We start from the raw sequence: 22,208 nt of genomic DNA on the forward strand, positions 1-22,208 counted from the left end.
GGCGGGAGCAGCCTGGCTCCACGGTGAGCAGAAACGTTCCTTCTCTGAACCTGCTTCCTCGTCTGCAAAATGCGCTGCCTTCCACTGTTCGCTCTGACCAGCTTCTGAGCCTCAGTGTCTCCCTCTGTCAATGGGTCTCGTAACGCCTCCCTCGCTGTGCAGCTACAGCACCATTTCCAAACTCGTGGAAGGTCACCCCGAGGGGCCCCACCATCTCAGTGGCCCCCGCAGGATCCGGGCAGCAGAACTGCAAGGTCTTCAAGGCCACGGTGCAACCGGGAGATGGAGCACCAGCGAGGACACTGACCTTCCAGGCCACGCAGCCGGGTGGCAGAGCCAGGCCTTGCCACCTCCCGGGGCGTGGGGGCGGGGGAGTCCTAGAACCAGTGGGCTTCCGTAGGGTCCCAGGGCTGCCTTCTGCCTGACGGTTCCGTCCCCGCCCCCCGCCCACAGCCCGAGGAGCTGACCAACGTCCTGGAGATCTGCAACGTGGTCTTCACCAGCATGTTCGCCCTGGAGATGCTCCTGAAGCTGGCCGCCTTCGGGCTCTTCGATTACCTTCGCAACCCCTACAACATCTTCGACAGCATCATCGTCATCATCAGGTGCCCCGCCCACCCGCCCCGCCCCAGGCCGTGGGCCTGAGGCACAGGAGGGAAGAGGGGGTTGGCCCAGCCTGTAAATGAAGCGCCTACGATCAAAGGAACCCAATCACACTGCATTACGGTTGACAAAAATGTTTAAAAATGTGTGATTTAGCCATATACATGCTTCTGGGTTAATGCATTGAATGGTGAGGTCTAGCAGCGGGTCTGTGACTACCATCCTCCCAGAGGAGGGAGGAGCATAAACTCTGCTCGAAAATATCCGCATCAGCCGTCGTGTGATGTAAAAACAGCGATTTCCATGAACCGCGAGGCCATGGGCGCTGCTAATTCTCTATATTTTGTTGTTTCCATTCATACTCAAAAGAAAGTTAAATCTCTTGCCGAGACCGGTTTGGCTCAGTGGATAGCGTCGGCCTGCGGACTGAAGGGTCCCAGGTTCGATTCTGGTCAACGGCATGTACCTGGGTTGCGGGCACATCCCCAGTGGGAGATGTGCAGGAGGCAGCTGATCGATGTTTCTCTCTCATCGATGTTTCTAACTCTCTATCTCTCTCCCTTCCTCTCTGTAAAAAATCAATAAAATATATATATATTAAAAAAAAAAGAACAGAAAGTTAAATCTCAAAAAGAGCTCAGTGACCGTGTGGACCCCTGAATTCTGTCCCTAGACATCTTGGGGGGGGGTCCATGGAGTCCAGGTTAACAGCCCCCAACTTAGGGTGCCTGGAGCAGCAATGACCTTGAAATACTGTTGGTTGGATGAATGAATGAACGAATGAATGGAACTCTCCATCTCTTCCTTTGCCCCGCTCTCCTCCTGCCTCTCTCCCCTCCCCACCCCTGCGCGACGCCTCCCTGTGCAGCATCTGGGAGATCGTGGGGCAGGCAGACGGCGGGCTGTCGGTGCTGCGGACCTTCCGGCTGCTGCGGGTGCTGAAGCTGGTGCGCTTCATGCCCGCGCTGCGGCGCCAGCTGGTGGTGCTCATGAAGACCATGGACAACGTGGCCACCTTCTGCATGCTGCTCATGCTCTTCATCTTCATCTTCAGGTGAGCCCTGCCCCCCGGGGCCCACCCCTGCCGGGGCTCAGGGAGGAGCATGGCTGGTTGGGTTCTCAGGCCACACCCTGGAGCTGGGTGGAAATCCTGCCACCATCACTTAATCCCTGGTGGCTCTGGGCGTGTACTGCCCCTTTGGGTCTCAGTGTTCACTTCTGTAAAATGGGACCAGCGTGGCTCCCTCCCAGCTTGCGGGGTTGTTTAGGGAATGGCACAGGCGGATGGGCAAGAGCCTGGTGTGTGTGAGTCCCTTGAGCCACCTCCTTCCCCCCCAGCATTCTCGGGATGCACATCTTTGGCTGCAAATTCAGCCTCCGCACTGACACGGGAGATACAATCCCCGACAGGAAGAACTTCGACTCCCTGCTGTGGGCCATCGTCACGGTGTTCCAGGTGAGCACACGTCCATATGTGCCGGGGGCCGCGGTTTCACCCAGGATCGCTTTTTGCTGGTGCTGCCAGCCTCGGGGAATCCAGAGAAAAGGGGCCTGACTGGGCGGTCCCACAACTCTGGTTTAGCGGGCCAGTTTGGGGGGTGTGGCCAGGCAGGCTTAGGACAGGCTCTGGGAGCCGGGCTGCCCGCCCAGTGCCCCTCCCTGCCCCCTCCTCTCGCACCCTGAGACTGTGGGCACGTTAAGAGTCTTCCCTAAGACTGTTCCTCCCCGGTAACGTGGACATGGTTGAATGAGTGCGTACACACAGCTCAGGGGCAGAAGGAGCAGGGGAGGGGGGGTATGGGCTTGTGCTGGGGTGCAGGTGGGTCACATGAGCGGGATGGAGGATGGGGTTGTGGGAGCAGCTAGGAGGGAGCACCGCTCAGTGGGGAGTGAATGTCAGGGCAGGAGTGTGCGGCACAGGCTTGCGGGTGTGGGCCAGCTGGGAGCACAGGCGAGCAGTGTGTGTGTGTGTGGGGGGGGGACGGGGGCAGGGGGAAAGCCTGAGGCTCCACCAGGTGGGCGCACCCCAGCGAGAGCCGTGTTACTCGAGGTCCCTGGGAGTGCCCGAGTGCCTGTGAGAGGAGGCTGCAGGAGGGTGTGGGCTGCCGTGTGCCGGTAGCTCCCCCCAGCGGGCTCCCCTGCCCGTGGGCGGGCCGGGGCTGAGGATGTTCTGTACTGAGCTGCGTGCTCCTCCCCCCACAGATCCTCACCCAGGAGGACTGGAACGTCGTCCTCTACAACGGCATGGCCTCCACCTCCCCCTGGGCCTCCCTCTACTTCGTTGCCCTCATGACCTTCGGCAACTACGTGCTCTTCAACCTGCTGGTGGCCATCCTGGTGGAGGGCTTCCAGGCAGAGGTGACTGGGACCCTGGTGGAGGCAGCACCCCCATGGGGCCTGCAGGAGACTGGGTGAGGGGAGGGGGTCTGGACGGGGGAGGGCTGCCATTCAAACATCTAGCAGGCAAGTTTCCAGAAGAGGGGAGGGTCGCCAATGAGGTAGTGAGCTCCCCGTCACAGGAAGCATGCAAACAGAGGCAGCATCGGGGTCCCTGCGTCTCCCCCGGGGGTAAGACTAGACCTCTCCATCTCTGAGACTCTAAAGTCTCCAAGACCAGGCCTCTGGATCCCGCCTCCTCCATCCTTTGAGGCTTTGGGGAACGTGTAGTCAGCAGACATGGGTTTGTGGGCTAGGTCCTCACTAGCTTCTCACTTCCCTTCCCTGAGCCCCAATTTCCATATTTGTAAAACGGGGGTGGGGTGGGGGGACCCATGAAAATGTTCACGAGGGAAGGAAGGGTTGAGCTGACAACCCAAAGTTCCAACGTGAGGGTCGGTCTCCCAGGGTGACGCCAATCGCTCCTACTCAGACGAGGACCAGAGTTTATCGAACACGGAGGAGTTTGACAAGCTGCAGGAGGGCCTGGACAGCCTCGGAGGTAAACCTGGGGGCCAGGACCCTTCCCAGAGATCCAGGTGGGCCAAGGGCACGGCCCAGGTTCCCCTCAAACCCAGGCTCTGTGACTGCTCATTTCTGCGGTTTGATGTTTACATTCATGATAGAAAGAAATGCTAAATCTCAAAGTCCGTGGCCAGCCCTGGCCGGTTTGGCTCAATGGATAGGGTGTCGGCCTACAGACTGAAAGGTCCTGGGTTCGATTCCAGACAAGGGCACATGCCCGGGTTTCAGGCTTGATCCCCAGTGGGGGTCATGCAGGAGGCAGCCAATGAGTGATTCTCATCATTGATGCTTCTCTCTCTCTCTCTCTCTCCCCGCTTCCTCTCTGAAATCAATAAAAATAAAAAAAGTCAGTGGCCTGTTGAGAACAGCTTTGGGCCTCAGGATGCCTGGGGTTTGGTCCTGTTTGGCACCACTGGGCAGCTTGGCACAAACCTCCCCGTCCACGCCATGTCCTCGGTAACCGGCTGGACGGTTCTGCCTTGCTTTCCACAGCGGGCATGGCAGGGAGGTTCTCATGCTGGGTGAGGCTCAATGGTTGCCCTGAACACAGAAGGCAAGGGTGTCACTTATCCAAAAATAAGCCGAGAAAATTAAAATAAATTTAAAAAATTAAAATTAAAATAAATAACAAATAAACTAACAAAAAACCAAAAATAAGCTGAGAGCCCTGTAGGCAGGGCAGAGGAGAGGCACATGTGGTGGGGCCCAACCTGGAAGACTTCCTGGTGGAGGAGGTCTCCCCAGAAAAACTCTCCATTTCTGTTAATCGTCCATGTCTGTTTCTTTGTCTCATGGCTTCTTTTGCTCCTGTTCTGGCTTCCTGTCTGCCCTTCCCTCTGTTTCCATCTCACCCCTCCAGATCCCAAGCTTTACCCAATTCCGCTGACTCCCAATGGGCACCTGGACCTCAGTCTTCCTCTGTGTGGACATCTGGGCCCCGTTGGGACTGCGGCACCTGCCCGCCTGTCGCTGCAGCCGGACCCTATGCTGGTGGCCCTGGGCTCCCGCAAGAGCAGTGTCATGTCACTGGGGAGGGTGAGCTACGACCAGCGCTCCCTGGTGAGTCCTGTGCGGGGGCTCTGATGGCTGCTCCCTGCTGGGTGTGCGGAGGGACCCTGGGGAGAGGCGCCTGCCAGTCCAGCTTCAAACTGGTACCAGGCCTCGGGCACCGAGTGTCCAGCCAGAACCAGGCAGGGATTATCTTTGTTGCATTTCTGGGTTCCCAGTGCCAGAGTGGGACCAGACAGCAAGGAATGAATGAATGAATGAATGAATGAATGAATGCGTGGAGTGGGGCAATGGGTCTGGTGTGGAGAATGGGGTTTTTATCTTGGCGCCAATGTGTAGGGTAAAGAGCTGAGCTTGGGAGGGTGGCGGGGGGGGGGGCAGGCAGATCCCACCAGTAAGTCACAGCCCTCTCTGAGCCTCAGTTTCCTTACCTGTAAAGAGGAAAATGGCCCTAACTTGCTGTACTTCCCTCCAAGGAAATGGGGTGGCAGGAGGAGATGAAGGCACACTGTGGACAAGCCCACATGGCCATGGATGTGGGGGACTGAGAGGCTGGGTGGGGAGAGGGCCTCTGGAGTCCAGCTGGTTCTGCCACCCACTGGCCAGGCCAGTGGCCCCTTTAGGGCCTCCGTCACACCGTGGGGCTGACCAGCGCCCCGGCTTCTCCCAGTCCAGCTCCAGGAGCTCCTACTGTGGGCCGTGGGGCCGCAGCGGGGCCTGGGCCAGCCGCCGCTCCAGCTGGAACAGCCTCAAGCACAAGCCGCTGTCGGCGGAGCACGAGTCCCTGCTGTCGGCGGAGCGCAGCGGGGCGCGGGCCTGCGAGGGCGCCCGGGACGAAGGGCCGCGGGCCGTGCCCCTGCACACCCCGCACGTCTACCACGCGCATCACGGGCCCCACGCGACCCACCGCCACCACTACCACCACCACCACCGCCGGACGCTGTCCCTGGACACCCGGGACTCGGTGGACCTGGCCGAGCTGGGACCCCCGGTGGGCACCCACCCCCGGGCGGCCTGGAGGGCAGCGGGCCCGGGCCCCGGGCACGAGGACTGCAATGGCAGGATGCCCCACATCGCCAAGGAGGTCTTCACGCAGATGGGGGACCGCCGGGACCACGGGGAGGATGAGGAGGAGGTCGACTATGTGAGTTGGCGAGTTGGCGGGGCTGAGGGGCCAGGGCCAGGAGAAGGTCCACGGGACAGAGGGAGGAGGGGCCGAGGGGCAGGGCCAGGGGGCAGGGCTCAGGCGGGTGAGCCGGAGGTGGCTGGAGCTGCCCACAGCTCGTTGGGCCCACCCCTGGGAGAGAAGCCCTGGGAGGGGTGTGGGTTCTGGTCTTGCTGGGAGAGTTCAGAGGTCACCCGGGGACCCCAGCTTGCTGGGTGGCTGGAGAGGGCAGAGACGGGCAGCTGTGGGCAGCGCTGACCTGTCCGCACCCCCTCCTCTCCTTGCCAGACTCTGTGTTTCCGGGTGCGCAAGATGATTGACGCGTACAAACCCGACTGGTGCGAGATCCGCGAGGACTGGTCTGTCTACCTCTTCTCCCCTGAGAACAGGTGGGCCGGGCCAGGCTTGGGGGGAGGTTGGACTAGGGGGTGAGCAGGTCTGGGAGGGTGAGATTTCTGCAGAGCAGGTCGGGCCATGGAGGCTGGTGCCCTCCTGTGTAGAGGGGCTCAGGGCAGGGGGAGTGTTTGAATGGGGACTTTCACCTAGGCCAGCGGTTCTCAACTTGTGGGTCGCGACCCCTTTGGCAGTCAAACGACCCTTTCCCAGGGGTCGCCTGAGACCATCCTGCATATCAGATATTTACATGACGATTCATAACAGTAGCAACATTACAGTTATGAAGTAGCAACGAAAGTAATTTTATGGTTAGGTCACAACATGAGGAACTGTATTTAAAGGGCCAGAAAGTTGAGAGCCACTGGTCTAGGCCCATGGTTGGCAAACTGTGGCTTGAGAGCCACATGCGGCTCTCTGGCCCCTTGAGTGTGGCTCTTCCACAAAATACCACAAAATACCACGTACAGTGCGATTGAAACTTCGTGGCCCATGCGCAGAAGTCAGTATTTTGTGGAAGAGCCACACTCAAGGGGCCAAAGAGCCGCATGTGGCTCACGAGCCCCAGTTTGCCGAGCCGCAGTTTGCCGACCACGGGTCTAGGCCATCCCTGAGCTGGCACCAGGGTGGACAGATGCTCAGGTCGCCGGGCGCTCCCATGGGAGGGGGCACCCAGGCTTCCTGCGGGAGGAGGCCTTGTGGCGTCTGTAGGTGGAGCCGGCTGTGTAGAAGCGGAGGCTGGACCGGGTGGAGGGAGCAGCCCGGGGGAGGGCCTGGGGCAGAAGCTCGGGGTATCAGGCCAGGTTTGTCCGCACGGCGGAGGGAGGGCGCCGGGGTTCGGGCGGGTGTTTGGAAGGCCTCACATGCCAGGGCAAGGAGGGTGCCCTTCCTCCTGCGGCTGTGGGAGTTGCCGTGGTGTGTGGACGGGAGGCGGCTCCAGGTGGGCACCCTGAGCGGGTGTAAATGGCTGTGGCCGGAGAAAAGAAGGGTCCGCTTCCTCTGGGCCATCCCCAGGCCTAAGCCCTTTGCCTTCCTCGCACCGGGGTGAGGGGCAAGTGGAGACTCATGGCCCCTGCCCTCTCCGCTCAGGTTCCGGGTCCTGTGCCAGACCGTCATTGCCCACAAGCTCTTCGACTACGTCGTCCTGGCCTTCATCTTTCTCAACTGCATCACCATCGCCCTGGAGCGGCCCCAGATCGAGGCCGGCAGCACCGTGAGTGGCTGGGGCCTTCGGGCAGGGCCGGGGCCAGGCAGAGGGGCGGGCCATGGGGCCTGCTATGGGACGGGGTGCAGGGCCGGGGGGCTAGGAGCTCAGAAGGTGGATATCTATCGATGCTGCAGAGGAAGGTGTGGCAGGGAGCTTGTCTCTGGGGAGGGGCACCTCCTTGGACTGTGAAGTGGCCTCCCCTTGAGGCCCCTTGGCCAGAGTCAGAGAGGACCCGCAGTTCTGGGAGCCCCAGGCCCATGGTGTCTCCTGCTCTTTCAGGAACGCATATTCCTCACCGTGTCCAACTACATCTTCACAGCCATCTTCGTGGGCGAGATGACACTGAAGGTAGCCCCGTCTTCACCTGGGACCTCTCCCACCCCCAGTGGCCCGCCCTCCCCCAGCTGTCACTCACCTGCTGGTCAGCAGCATTCCACAGGGGCCCCCGAGAACCGCCCCCCCCCCCCGCTTGGTATCAGCACTGGGCTAGTGTGATGGGGTGGGGTGGGGGGGTCAGCCACATCCTGCTCTCCAGGACGTCACAACCTGCCAGAAAGGCTAATGCAGGGAAATGCTTACAGTGCAATGGGGGTACCTGCTGGAGGCGTGGGCCACTTCCCGGAGCGTGTGGCTTGGAACTGGGTTTGCAGATGTGAGGGGAGAGCGGATCAGGACAGGCTGTGGGGCTGCTTCATGTGCCCAGACCTTCCAGGTCCTGCCTGCCACCCACCTTCTCAGTGGGCCATGGGGCATGTGACCCCTGCGGCTCCACCCCACCTGCCTGACTCCCCCTCACCCCACCTCTGGCTGAGTCAGATGACCTGGCCCATCACCCCGCCCCCAGGTGGTCTCGCTGGGCCTGTACTTCGGGGAGCAGGCGTACCTGCGCAGCAGCTGGAACGTGCTGGACGGCTTTCTGGTCTTCGTGTCCATCATCGACATCGTGGTTTCCCTGGCCTCGGCCGGTGGAGCCAAGATCTTGGGGGTCCTCCGGGTCCTGCGGCTCTTGCGCACCCTACGACCCTTGCGGTGAGGAGTCCTCCGTGTTGGGGGACGGGCCTGGGGTCTACGTGGACCACTCGCTCCTGCCCTCCTCACCCACCCAGTCCTCTGCTAGCACGTGCCCAGCACTAGCTGAGCAGGGCCAGGCTCCAGGCTGAGGGTGTGTGTGTGTGTGTGTGTGTGTGTGTGTGTGTGTATGAGTGTGTGAGTGTGTATGAGTGTGAGTGTGTGTGTGAGTGTGTATGAGTGTGTGAGTGTGTGTGTATGAGTGTGCGTGTGTATGAGTGTGCGTGTGTGAGTGTGAATGAGTGTGCATGTGTATGTGAGTGTGTATGAGTGTGTGTGTGTGTGTATGAGTGTGTGTGTGAATGTGAGTGTGTATGAGTGTGTGTGTGTGTGTATGAGTGTGTGTGTGAATGTGAGTGTGTATGAGTGTGTGTGTGTGTGTATGAGTGTGTGTGTGAATGTGAGTGTGTATGAGTGTGTGTGTGTGTGTGTGTATGAGTGTGTGTGTGAATGTGAGTGTGTATGAGTGTGTGTGTGTGTATGAGTGTGTGTGTGAATGTGAGTGTGTATGAGTGTGTGTGTGTGTGTGTGTATGAGTGTGTGTGTGAATGTGAGTGTGTATGAGTGTGTGTGTGTGCACGTGTGTACACACTCTCACACTGGGAGACGTGGATGGAGGTGGCCCCGTGCAGAGCCCTGTTGCGCCTACAGATCTGGAGCCTGGGGCCACCGCCCTGGTGACTCTGGGAGGACTGGGCTGCGTCCTGCCTGGCTGAGGCCCAACAGTGCCCTTGGTCCCTCCCTGCCTGCAGGGTCATCAGCCGGGCCCCGGGCCTGAAGCTGGTGGTGGAGACTCTCATCTCCTCCCTTAAGCCCATCGGCAACATTGTCCTCATCTGCTGTGCCTTCTTCATCATCTTCGGCATCTTGGGGGTACAGGTGAGGGGTGCCCGGCTGGGCAGGCAGTGGGGTCGGCTCTAAGGTGGGAATAGAGGCTCCTCACTCCCACTCAGCTCCTCCGACCCTGGGGGCTCAGGTGGCCCTGGTGGAGCAGGCACGTCCCTGTCAGCAGCGAGTTCCCAGTCCAGGAGGGAGACAGACATGGCCAGAAAGGTTGTGTGCAAGGCAGGCTGGGTAAATTGGATCACAGGGGTCCAAGCTACACAGGAGCAGGGGGCTGTGCTGGGGACAATGGGGGAAGCACCCTGCAGGAGGTGCCCTTTGCACCGGGCCTTGAAGGAGAGGGGGGGCGCGGGCAGGTGACTCAGGGGGGATGGGCACATGTGGAGGTGAGCCGGAGCTCTGACTGGCAGAGAGGGATGAGCCGATGGTGGGCGGGGTCAGAGGGGGAAGGACTTGGGATGGCAGTTAGGGAGCTGGCGTCGGCATCTCCGGGATTGGGGCCATGGAAGGTCTGACACAGGCAGGGCCTTGAGCTGGCTCGGATTTTGGTGTGGAGCCCAGCCCAGGAGTAAGACGGGCCTCAGGGCTGGGGTGGGTTGGGTCATAAAGTGTGAGACGGGGATGGCCAGCGTGACCTGGGTCCTCTGGGGTCTGAGCGGCTACTGAGACCCTTCCTGTTTCTGGGCGTCTGAGCCCCGAGGCCCCAAGGCTCCTCACCTGGTCCTGCATTTGGGCTGTGGCTGGTGAGGAGCCCCGGGCACAGGTATCCTTTGGGGTTGCTGAGAGCCACAGTGGAGCCACTGGGCAGGAGGGGCTGCGAGTGGACAGTGGCCCTGTCCCTTCCAGGCAGTTGGCATGGAGGAGGCTTGGGTCCTTGGTGAGAGAGAGGGTCTCTCTCTCTCTCTCTCTCTCTCTCTCTCTCTCTCTCTCTCTCTCTCTCTCTCTCTCTCCCCCCTCCCTCCCCTGGGGATATGCAGGCATCTCCTCCCATGGGGTCCCTGCCCCATCTCCAGCACGGATACTGGGGTCTGATCTCGGGTCTGTGCAAAGCCCAGGAATCAGACAAACCAGGTGTAGCCTTGGCTGCCACTTCCTAAAGCTCAAGTGACTTTGAGAAAATTACCTGCCTCCCCGGGCCTCAGTTTCCTCATCTGTGAGATGGGATGAGAGCAGTGCCACTTCCTGGGGGGGCGTGGGCGACGGTGTTGAGTGCTTGGCCCGGGCTGTGCACAGAGGAGGTGTCTGCTGAGGAGCTGTCCCTCTTCTGATTGGCGCCCACCCCCACCCCCATCCCCACCCCCGGGAGCGTTGCCAGGACAGTCGCTCACCCGTGTCCCTCCCCGCAGCTCTTCAAGGGCAAGTTCTACCACTGTCTGGGTGTGGACACCCGCAACATCACCAACCGTTCTGACTGCATGGCCGCCAACTACCGCTGGGTCCATCACAAGTACAACTTCGACAACCTGGGCCAGGTGAGCCCGCCCACCTACCCCCTCCTCACCTACCGCCCCAGCGGGGGGAGCGACAGTTCTTCAGTGCCAGCAGCTTGGGATTGATGATAGACCAGCCTCCAGGATTGCATGCCCTCCCAGGACTGACCCGGGGACTTCTCCTTCCCAAGCCTCAGTTCCCTCTTCTGTGAAATGGGTAGGAGTAGCGCCACCTTAACAGGATTAGAGGATGAGAGATTCTGAGTGCAGTGTCCCCAAGTGCCTGGCGCTTCATAGGCGCCTCAGCGGACACTGGTTCCTGGCTCCCACCCCCACCCATGGGACCCAGACAGGAGTTTGAAAGCCAGCCAGACGTGGGTGTGAATCCCGGCTCTGCCACTTACTGTAGGGGTGGCGTCTCTGAGCCTCGGTTTCCTTGTCTGTAAAATGGGAATGTTACAGCCCACCAGGCAGGCTGTGGAGAGATGAAAGTGCACCAGCCCCTGGCCCAGGGTGTGTTTCCTCGCCCTTCTACTCTGCTCTCCCCACTCATAGGCAGGCCCCTGCCCACTTCCGGCCTCGCCGTTGTCTCCTCTCCTGAGGGCCTCCCAGGCCTGGCCATCTGGGAGGTGCCCAGAGGAGAGCCTCCAGCCGGCTGCCTACAGAGACCCCCAAATGCTCCTCTTTCTTGAAGGCCCACCCGGTGCTGGGTATGAGCAGACGGGGAGCGCCTTCCCCAGTCACACAGGGAAGGGGCAGGATCCAGGTCCAAGTGGCCCAGGGCACATGCCCCGCCCCTCAGCTGGGGCCCTCCAGTGGGTTCCCACTGGATCTCACCCCACATGACCAGAGATCCCACTCCCCATGCCCCTCGGGAGATGGGCCACGTGGCCACAGAGGGGCAGTGAGTGGCCGGGGAAGGGGGTTAGGAACTGGGGCACAGTCGCTCCCCCAACTCCTCCAGATTCCCCGGAAGCGGTGCCTTTTAATTTATTATCAACTCAGTGTTGGAAAAACAGATGTTTTTAAAAAGATGTTCCACTAAGCTGAGGGCAAGCCAGTGGGGGCTTTCAATGAGCTTGCTCCTGACCCCTGACCCCTGACCCCTGACCCCAGCACCAGGCCCCGGCCACAGCCCCCATGGGGCATCCAGCCCTTCCATTCTGAGCATGCTCAATGCCAGGCCGATGCCCCCCGCCCTGAGCATGGTGCTCTCAGCACGCAGAGCCAAAGGGGGCGAGCGGGTGGCCCAGAGCCCTGACCCCTTTCCAGGCTCGTTCCCAGCGGTGTGCCCTCAGGCAAGCCCCCGTGACTCTGTGCTCCGTGTCCTCCCTGTAATGGGGACAGTGATCGCAGGTCTGTGGTTCCATCGCAGGCTCTCTGCACCTTAGGCCTCTGTGATCCAAGGGCTTCCAGGGGCATTTGTCCCCTGGCCTGTGAGCTTCATGTGCCTCCCTGGCCAGGAAGGCTTCCTCTGCGTCCCCTGCCCGCCCGGCCCTGTGCCGGAACCTTTTCCGGGCAGCCCTTGGCATCACGCCCAGCTGGAAGGGAGAGGACGGGTCTGCAGCCTGTATAGACAGGAAGGAGGGGCCAGTGCCGGCAGGAGACCCATCCCAGAACCTCATTTCCTGGCCCAGGGCCCTGGGCTACAACAAATGAATGGTGTGGTGGAAGCACAGGGTGGAGTAGGGGGGGAGGCGGGCTCGGGGAGAGGAGTGTCCAGAGTAGGTGTGTGACGGCCGGGCAGTCTCTGCTGGTCCGGGCGCTTTGTGAACCCATCACCTCTGTCCCCGCCCTCCCCGTGTCTTCCAGGCCCTGATGTCCCTCTTTGTCCTGGCCTCCAAGGATGGCTGGGTGAACATCATGTACAATGGACTGGATGCTGTCGCTGTGGACCAGCAGGTGGGCGTGGCTGGGCCGGGTCACAGGGCAGCCGGGAAGGGACGCGGTGGTTTTGGGGCCCAGTGGCCTGAAACTGTGTCAGCAAGACCCACGCCCCAGTGTCTCCCACTGTCAGTGCGGCCCACCCCTTGCCATCCGGGCCTGAATCCTCCACCAATAGAGCCATACCTTGGGGAGTGAAAGTCATTGTTCCATTTGCTTCAGCAAAGCCCCTACTGTAGGGGCAGCCCTCCAAGCTGGTTCCGGTCTGGAGGGGTGCAGGGCCTTGTGAATGCAGTGGGGCCAGGCCAGCTGATGGGGAGATAGTAGGTGCAGGCCTGACGCAAGAGAGTGACACATTCAGGGAGTCGTGAGAAGAGGTTCCCGAATGGAAAGTGGGAGGAGAATGGCAGGAGGTGTGGAGGAGGCAAGCAGGACAGTGTGGTCCCAGCATGGCAAGGGCTGGCATTTAGTTGAGGGCAGTGGGAGCCAGTGAAGGTGTTAGAGCAAGGGAGTGACAGCATTGGGTTTGCTTGTGGGAGCTTCTTGTGGGCTGCTGGGCGGGGATGGATTTGAGAATGAGGAGGGTGGAAGGGATCAGGGAGGAGGTTGGGCCTGATCGGAAGCTTGAGCTCTTGCTCTCAAGATCCCCCAAGAGTAGGGGTCCCTTCTGGGGCGGAGTAGGGAATGAGAACACTTGGGGGCATCTTCCTGTACTTTTTCGTCTGTCCACCACCCCAACCACACACACACACACACACACACACACACACACACACACACGGACTCCACAAGGGATATGTTTCCCCCCTGCTGGCTATCTTATTTCTGGAAGAATGAATAAGTGGGTGGATGGATTGTTAGATGGATGGATGATGGTTAAACAGAAGAATAAGTGGGTAGATGGCTAGATGGATGGATGAATAAATGAAGGGTGAGTGGATAGATGGATGAATAAGTGGATGGATGGATGGATGAATGGGTGGATGGATGGGTGGATGAATAGATGGATGGATGAATAAATGAAGGGTGGGGGATGGATGGGTGGGTGGATAGGTGGATGAATAGATGAATAAGTGGATGGATGGGCGGATGGATGGATGGGTGGGTGGTGGATGGGTAGATGGATGGGTAGGTGGTGGATGGATAGATGGATGGATGGGAGGGTGGATGGTGGGTGGACAGATGAATAAGTGGGTGGATGGTGGGTGGGTGAAAGGAAGGAGACGGCTGGATATGTGTCCAGGAGGCAGCAGCTGGAGCAGGGACAGGGAGGGGCAGTCTTTGCTGAGCACCTTACTTGTGCCAGGCCAGGGTGGGCACTCCCCTGCATCCTCCTTCAAACCTCACGGCCCCCTAGGAGGCAGGCTCTGTTAGTATCTGAACTGCACTGCGGCTCAGCGTGGTAGGGCGCCCCTCCCCCACAGCCGGCCCTGTGGTGCCCGGTCAGCCTGCCTCAGCCCATCTGGCTCCCTGCAGCCCGTGCCCAACCACAACCCCTGGATGCTGCTCTACTTCATCTCCTTCCTGCTCATCGTCAGCTTCTTCGTGCTCAACATGTTCGTGGGCGTCGTGGTGGAGAACTTCCACAAGTGCCGGCAGCACCAGGAGGCCGAGGAGGCGCGGCGGCGCGAGGAGAAGCGGCTGCGGCGCCTGGAAAAGAAGCGCCGCAGTGAGTGGGTGACTTCTAAGGGTGGGGGACACGCACCCCGGGCCTCCTCGGCCCACTGCCGCTGATCCTTCCGGGGACGGGGGCTGAGGCCTTCGGAGCTGGAAGGGACGGAGGGTCCGGCCCTGTGCCCCTGGCCCTGCCCCTGGCCCAGTGTCTGCCTGTCCAGGTGACCTGAGCCCTATCCATGTCCACCTGGAGTCTGATGGTGACACCAATGCTGACCAGGTGTCTCGGTCCAGACAGAGGGCAAAGGCAGAGCCTGATGCCCGACCCTGAGCTGTGGGACCCCTGCTCTCCCCCCAGCAGACCAGAGCCCCTGCCATGGGCACTTTCGGGGTGGATGGAGAGAATCAGTGTCCTGCTGTCTCTGCCACCTACCCCCACATCTTACCCGTTTCCCTTGTGGCCCCCGGGCTGGGTGGAGGGGACCTAAGTCTGACTCCCAGGGCCTGCTTCCTCTCTCCCCTCTGCCTCTCCCTCCACATGTTCTGTGCCCTCCTTGGCCACCCTCTGTGGCCTGTGCCACACCCCTGTGCACCCCTGGCAGAGGCCCAGCGGCTGCCCTACTATGCCACCTACTGTCCCACCCGGCTGCTCATCCACTCCATGTGCACCAGCCACTACCTGGACATCTTCATCACCTTCGTCATCTGCCTCAATGTGGTCACCATGTCCCTGGAACACTACAACCAGCCGATGGTGAGCCCCAGTCCTGCCCCCCGGGGCCGAGGTTTCATGGGGGGCAGGCCCTCAGCAGGACCCTTCCCCTGGGACAGGGTGGGCAGGATCTGAGTCACCCATGCTGGGTGCTATGCCCAGGAAGCTCACGGTCCCGGTAGAACATGTGACTGAAAGAGAGGGGCCAGAGGGAAAGGTCTCCGATTTCTGGTTGGCGGGAAGGTGACATTTGGACCCCACCTTGAATACAGGTAACAGTAGCCAGGGTGTGTTTCATATGACTTTTTGCAAGGCATGTACCGATTTTAACTCTCTCATCCTCACAGCAACCTTAAGGTGGGGGAGGGGACCTTCTCCAGATTTTGTAGACGAACAAACTGAGGCTCAGAGAGAGAAAATATGTTGCCCCAATTAGCCAGCCAGAGAGCAGTGAAGCCAGGACTTTGATTTGTATTCAAGGACTGCCAGGCGGCCCCCACTGCTACCTGGGCATATGGAGCCTGGGGGAGGGGCATTTCAGGTAGCAGGACTGTTGGGGGCAAACACAGAGGTGGGGAGGGTGACCAGTTCCTAGCTAGTTGCAGGCAGTGTCCATGAGGGGCATGTGAGGGGCTTGTAGGGGCAAGTACATCCCCAAAGCTTCTTATCAGAGACTAGAGGCGCGGTGCACGAAATTTGTGCATGGGTAGGGTCCCTAGGCCTGCGATCAGGGCTGATCGGGGCCTTCCAGCTGCCGGCCAGGGCCTCCCTTACTTGGATGCTGGCTGCCGGCCAGGGCCTTCCTTCATTTCGTGCTGCCCACTGGTGGTCAGTGCACGTCATGGCAAGTGAGTGATCAAACTCCCGGTCGAACTCCCGAGGGGACGCTTTGCATATTAGCCTTTTATATATATAGATGGGGGAAGAAGAGGGAGCAGAGCCTCCAGGTGAGGGGTTAGTATGCTATTTTAAATGATAGGAGAGGAATGTTATGCATGCAGGGGAAAGGATGGCAACCATTGGAACTTCCAAATTAACATGAAGAAATGGAATAATAATAGCTCACATTTACCAAGTATTTAAATGTATAACCGTGTCTGGCACAGGGCTATTGGCTCATTTAATTTTCACAGCAACTTTCTGAGGTAAGGGACTGTTGTCACCCCCCATTTACAGATTGAAAAACTAACTCCCAGAGGTCAAGTGACTTGCCCAAAGTCATAGTGAACAAGGAGTAAGTCTGGTTCTTACACATGACCCCTAACTATTAACCAACACTGCTTCCAAAGAGGGGTTCCTGGACCAAACCAGCAGAAATAAGGAAAAGGAAATAGCAGTGAGAGAAATAGTGCACATTATATAAGATGGAAGGAATAAAAGTAGACACATAAATCATTGCACTAAAGGTAAATGGATTAAATTCTCCTCTTAAAAGGCCAAGACTTTCTGACTAGAGAAAGATGGGGGTGGGGCAGATCCTGGGGCCTGGATCATGCTTCTCTTTGTCCCCCTCCCCCATAGTCCCTGGAGATAGCCCTCAAGTACTGCAACTACTTTTTCACCACTGTCTTTGTGCTGGAGGCTGTGCTGAAGCTGGTGGCATTTGGTCTGAGGCGTTTCTTCAAGGACCGGTGAGTGGCTGGGCCAGGCCATAGCAGCATTGATGGGGCTGCAGGATGGGGAAGCAGGCCTGATCCCTGGGGAAGCCTGGGGCAGCTAGACACTAATAAGTGTCTGGGCACTGATGACCAGGGCCCCTGGGTGCTGCCTGCAGCCCTGAACAGGAAGTTTATGGTACTACCTGGTGGGTGCAGGGCATTCTGCCAAGTCTCCTCATCGCAGCTCCCATGGGTCCTCCACACCCTACGGGCAGAGCAGGGCACACCTCCTTCTTTCTCAGAGGGAACATAAGGTTCAGAGGGCTTGCTAGACTAGCCCTGGGCCACACAGAGGGAACAGGGGCTCAGGATTTACAGCCAGAAGTCAGAGTCCATTTCTTCTCCTCTGCAGGAGGCCGAAGATATTTATTTAGCCCAGTTAGCCTCTTGCTTGAGGATTTGGAGGCTGTCTAAGGGCAGAGAGGGAGCTGGACCCGGTGGGGTCTGGAGGGCTAGTCGGAAGGGTGGCCACACATCCCTGCCAGCCACAGCAGGAGGGGGGAGAGCTGGGACCTCCTCCGAACAGAGGTGTGTCTAAACTAGGTGGCTCTTACTTTGCTTCCCACTCCTGCCCTCCTGTGTCCCCTGAGCAGGTGGAACCAGCTGGACCTGGCCATCGTGCTGCTGTCGGTCATGGGCATCACGCTGGAGGAGATAGAGATCAACGCAGCACTGCCCATCAACCCCACCATCATCCGCATCATGCGGGTTCTGCGCATCGCCCGGGGTGAGGGCGGGGGGCCAGCGGGGGAGGGGAAAGTGGGCATGATTGGGGAGAGGACTGGGCAAGGTAGGGGAGGGGTCTGGGCACGATGGAGGGGAGCATGGGCACAATGGGGGAGGGGACTGGGCACAATGGGGGAGGGGACTGGGCATGGTGGGGGAGGGGACTGGGCAGGATGGGGGAGGGGACTGGGCATGATGGGGGAGGGGACTGGGCATGATGGGGGAGGGGACTGGGCACCATGGGGGAGGGGACTGGGCATGATGGGCTTCCTGCTGAGCAGGGAGAGCAGAAGCCAGGAGGAGCTCACACCCAACATACACTCGGGTGCCCACGTCCACAGGCCGTTCTGTACAGCACACAGCACCCCCCCCCCCCCCCCCCCCATCACACCACGACCCATGCGGCCCAGGCTCAGGTTGAAATTCCTCACCGGCATTTCTCCTTTCATTTCTCCAATACCAGCTGGGACACGGGGGCCTCAACGCTTCTTAAAATCCCCTTTCTTCTCCCAGACCCCCCGCCACCCCGAGGCGCTCCCACACTTCTTTCAAAGACCCCCTGCCTCCCTGTTCCCCCGGGTGCCTCTTCCCCTCCCCCTGCACCTGCTGAGGCCTCCAGGTCCCGAGGTGGGGATGGCTGGCAGAGCTCGGGGTAACGCCGGAGCCCTCTGCAGCCACAGGAAGAGGCTGGGCACTCACTGGGTGGTCATTTTTCCTCATCGGTGAATTAGGGGTCACTCTTACGCTTTTTTTCACTCAAATACTTTCTATCCCTTGGTTCCCACTGGGCGTGCCCTCTGTCTTTCCGTCTTTTTTACGCCGATGTCTGCACCTTGTGCCACAAGTTTTTGTGCACACCCCACTCACTCTGTACCTGCACCACGTTCTGTGGCACTCGCACACGTGCACGCGCCCCACCCACGGGCCTGGCTGAGTGGCCGCTGGGTCTCCCCACAGTGCTGAAGCTGCTGAAGATGGCCACGGGCATGCGGGCCCTGCTGGACACGGTGGTGCAAGCTCTGCCCCAGGTAAGAGCCGCCTCCCCCGGCGGCCCCTCCTGCCTGTTGTTGGTGCCATGCTGGGCCCTGGGGGGCGAGCCCCGACTTCCCTTCTCCCAAAATCCGCCCAGAGCCAGCGCAGAACCTTGTCTCCAGAGAAGCAGTTTGAGCTGAGACTGTGGGAGAGGGAGCAGGAGTCTTGCCTCTTTCTTGCTGATGTCACCAAGTATGCGCCAACCCCGCTCCTTATCGGGCCCTGGGCTGGCCCCTGGGGGCCCACATTCTGCCCTCAGGGGTCAGCGGGCTAGTAGGGGAGACAGATGTGCAGGGCAGTGTGGCCAGGGGCCTGCACTGTGCTGGGGAGAAGGAAGGATCCTGACACAGACCGGAAATCAGGGAAGGTGTCAGAGGACTTTGAACTTGACCTTGTAGGGTGGCTTGGCAGAAGGAGGTGGTGATGTGGACAGAGAGGTTCTGTTTTGAGATTCTAGGATGGGACAGCCTGAGACCCTGATGTGGGAACAGATCCTAGGAAATTATCCCATTGGTCAGTGGGAGGGAGATAGGGTCAGGGCCACAGAGGGGTCATCTTCCATCCTCCTGGGAAGTCTGAGATTCCAGTCTCTCCCTCCCCTGCTGTCCTGACTACTTGAGGCTCCCCTTCTCCCGCCCCCCAGGGTGGCCTCTGCTCTGAGGTGCGTCTCACGCACACTGGTTTATTCGTTATAACTCATCTAGTCTTAAGGAACTTCAGCATCTTAAGATAAAAGGCACAGACACAGCACACTGCACATGAGGATAAAAGATGAACAGCTCAGGGGAGGCGAAAGCACAGCTAGTTCTCGCGGGGACCTGGGCTACGAATGTTAGCGAGTTCCGTTCTCCAGTTTGGTGTGAGCTTCCCAGCAGCCCAGTTGCAAAGGGAAAGCGCCATGACTCTCACCAGGTCTGATCGAAAGCAGGGGCATTCACGCAAAGAGATGTGGCTTTTCCTAACACTAAGTCTCTTAGAAAGATTTGCCACATGGAAGATGGGGTGAGTGCTGGGCCTTCGGGGTGTGCGGGCAGGAAGTGGGTGGAGCCCAGACTCTGATCACCCTGCCTGGGATCAAAGCTTCATCCCCTGTGAGACCCTGGGCATGTGACTCACCTTCTCCTGCCTTGGTTTCCTGCCTATAGGAAAGGAATGAGACCGGGGTCATAGGAAATGCTGTGTGAGAGTCTGCTAGGAATGGGGATGGGTGGTGTGTGTCCCCAGCTATATTGGCTTTCTTCCCTCCCCCCAACCTCCTTGTTCTGACCCCTCGGTATCCTTGGGTGGTTCCCCAGACCAACCCTGAGTTGGCAGAGGACACATGAAGATGCCCAGGTGGTCCCTGGCTCAATAGTAATTATGATTATATCAGCAACTTTAAGAGACTCAAGTGCCAAACTGGCACATGGCATGGCCGCAGGCTTACCCGTCAACATCTACTAGCTGACCCTGGACCGTTCCTTGTTCTCTGTGAAGTGCTATAAAAATGAAACTTTAGCCCCTTTCCTCCTACGCAGAGGGAAGGGGCATCAGGGAAGGCTCCTCGGGGAAGCTGACTGGGGACCTGGGCTTTGAGGGGTGGGGAGGGAGCAGTTACCAGTCAAAGACGGAGAGAGGGTCTTTCCTGCCCGGGGACAGAATATGCAAGTGGGGTCTGTCTCCTGTGGCTGGAGTCAGCGGGGAGGTCAGGCTGGGAGGGGCCTGCAGGGCTGGGTCAGGCCTTTGGTGCCAGGCCAGCAAACTCGGGCTCTGTCCTGCAGGCAGTTCTAGACAAGGGAAGCCTCACCCTTTTATTTATTTTTATTTTTTTAAATATATATTTTTTGGCTTTCAGAGAGGAGGGGGACAGGGAGAGAGATAGAAACATCAATGATGAGAGAGAATCATCCATCGGCTGCCTTCTACAGGCCCCACACTGGGGATCGAGCCTGCAACCCGGGCATGTGCCCTGACCGGGAATCGAACCGTGACCTCCTCGAACAGTGACCTCCTCGAACAGTGACCCCCTGGTTCATGGCTCGACACTCAACCACTGAGCCACGCTGGCCAGGCATGGCCTCACCCTTTTAGAAGGTTGCTCTGGCAACTCCGAGGAAGATGGACTGGAGGGAGAGGCTGGAGGCAGGGAGGTGGGGAGGAGGTGGCTGCAGCCGTACAAGCTCTGGAAGATGCTGAGGGAGGAGGGAAGGACTGATAGGAAGGGCGAGGTGGACGCTGGCTCACACATGCTCCTGACTGGGGCCTGCGGAGGCGGGGAGCTGAGCCCAGGGCCCCGGCCACCCCCCCCCTCCCATCTCCTCGCCGCCAGGGCCTCACACGTTGCCTCATAGGTGCTCAGTATGTGCTCATTTCATTAATGAATGAGCATCATTTAATTAGTCAGACACTGTTGGGGTGATTGTAGAGCAGCTCGGAAGGGAACCCTCCTCTGGTGCAAAAAGGCATTAGGAGGCTGTGATTAACGTGGTTTACTTTTCAGCAATTAATGCAAGCGTCTTCGGACTTATTCACGCCGGCCTTCTGAGGGCTCCAGGAGATATTTCACTTCCAGGGCAAGAATGTGTTTGAGACTTTTCTTATCTGTAGTAAGAAGCGGTCTCTGGCGTACAGATAGATTGGAAACAGGTTTGGAATCTGGGACGTGTTCCTCCCATAGGAGCCGTGGGACAGGGGTGGCTGGGCATGCAGGACGCTTCTGGGGCCCACAGTTCTGCATGATTCCCATGTCCACTCCTCTCCGTGGCTGGGCTCCGTGCTGGTCTGAGGAAGCACATGTGACTTAATCTAGTCATGTTCCTGCTCTCAAGAGCTTCCCAGAGCGGCAGAGACAGTGGCAGGGACACACCAGTTACACTCACACTGTCAGACTGCATCCCGGTCTGCCTGGAGGAAATCTAGGCAGACTTCGTGGAGGAGGAGGCGTTATTGCTGAGTCACCCTTCCCTTCCCCTCTGTATTCACCCAGGGGATGGCACTAACCACACACAGGTATATGGCGTAGCGATTGTGTTCATGGGCCCTGGGGCCAGTGGGCTGGCTTTGGATCTCAGTCCTACTCTAGTATTAGCGATGTGACCCTGGGCCAGGATTTCACCGCCCAGTATGTTTCTTTCTCAAGAATTCTGCCGAATGGGGGGAAAAGAGAGTTTACGGATCAGCGTGTGGATAAGTGAACTAATGAATATGAAATGCTTGGATCGAGGCTGCTGACAGTAAAGGCTTCACCAGCATATTACCATTATCTGTGCCCTGTGCTGGGCAGCCTGCCCCCCCGGAGGTCATGCGGGGGTGGCAGCCATGGACACAGACCCTGTGAAATGTTTCAGCTGCCCTGACCCTCAGGCTGGCCCTTTAACTGGAGCCTGCTGGCCCCCACCCCAACCCTTCCCTGGCCTTGCAGCCTCCCCTCCCCTCCCCCGCCCCCACCTAGGCCCAGTCCAGCCCACCTGCTGTCTCCACAGGTGGGCAACCTGGGCCTCCTCTTCATGCTGCTCTTCTTCATCTACGCCGCCCTGGGCGTGGAGCTCTTCGGGAAGCTGGGTGAGTGAAGCAGGCCCGGGGTGGGGGGGGACCGGGTCTGGAGAAGGGCCTTTGGGGGGAGGCCTGAGAGCCCCCTGAGACTATCACATCAGGGTCTTTTAAAAAAAAATATTTTTATTGACTTCATAGAGGAAGGGAGAGGGTGAGAGAGAGATAGAAACTTCAGTGATGAGAGAGAATCAGTGATCGGCTGCTTCCTGCACGTCCCATACTGGGGGCTGAGCCCACAACCTGAGCATGTGCCCTGACCAGGAATCGAACCATGACCTCCTGGTTTATAGGTCGACACTCAACCGCTGAGCCACGCCGGCCGGCACATCAGGGTCTTCGTATTGGGGAGATGCCCCAACAGTAGGCCCTGGGG

At 59.2% G+C, this 22,208-nt stretch overlaps 1 protein-coding gene across 1 annotated transcript in view; it reads left to right on the forward strand.

Annotated features, from left to right (window-relative positions):
• The window catches only part of CACNA1I (calcium voltage-gated channel subunit alpha1 I), an 85,666-nt gene that overhangs the window by 57,264 nt on the left and 6,194 nt on the right, over window positions 1-22,208 (forward strand). The window contains exons 10-29 of the mRNA XM_036301364.1: window positions 454-605; window positions 1,472-1,657; window positions 1,942-2,059; window positions 2,806-2,961; window positions 3,448-3,541; window positions 4,424-4,623; window positions 5,243-5,716; window positions 6,026-6,126; window positions 7,220-7,343; window positions 7,617-7,685; window positions 8,182-8,366; window positions 9,158-9,284; window positions 10,595-10,720; window positions 12,491-12,580; window positions 14,039-14,231; window positions 14,779-14,930; window positions 16,410-16,519; window positions 17,140-17,273; window positions 18,230-18,300; window positions 21,766-21,844. Of these exons, the coding sequence (XP_036157257.1) occupies window positions 454-605; window positions 1,472-1,657; window positions 1,942-2,059; window positions 2,806-2,961; window positions 3,448-3,541; window positions 4,424-4,623; window positions 5,243-5,716; window positions 6,026-6,126; window positions 7,220-7,343; window positions 7,617-7,685; window positions 8,182-8,366; window positions 9,158-9,284; window positions 10,595-10,720; window positions 12,491-12,580; window positions 14,039-14,231; window positions 14,779-14,930; window positions 16,410-16,519; window positions 17,140-17,273; window positions 18,230-18,300; window positions 21,766-21,844 (2,941 nt within the window). The remainder of the gene's footprint in view (window positions 1-453; window positions 606-1,471; window positions 1,658-1,941; window positions 2,060-2,805; window positions 2,962-3,447; window positions 3,542-4,423; window positions 4,624-5,242; window positions 5,717-6,025; window positions 6,127-7,219; window positions 7,344-7,616; window positions 7,686-8,181; window positions 8,367-9,157; window positions 9,285-10,594; window positions 10,721-12,490; window positions 12,581-14,038; window positions 14,232-14,778; window positions 14,931-16,409; window positions 16,520-17,139; window positions 17,274-18,229; window positions 18,301-21,765; window positions 21,845-22,208) is intronic.

Source organism: Myotis myotis, unplaced genomic scaffold (assembly GCF_014108235.1).
Source record: "Myotis myotis isolate mMyoMyo1 unplaced genomic scaffold, mMyoMyo1.p scaffold_m19_p_3, whole genome shotgun sequence".
Classification (NCBI taxonomy): Eukaryota; Metazoa; Chordata; class Mammalia; order Chiroptera; family Vespertilionidae; genus Myotis; species Myotis myotis.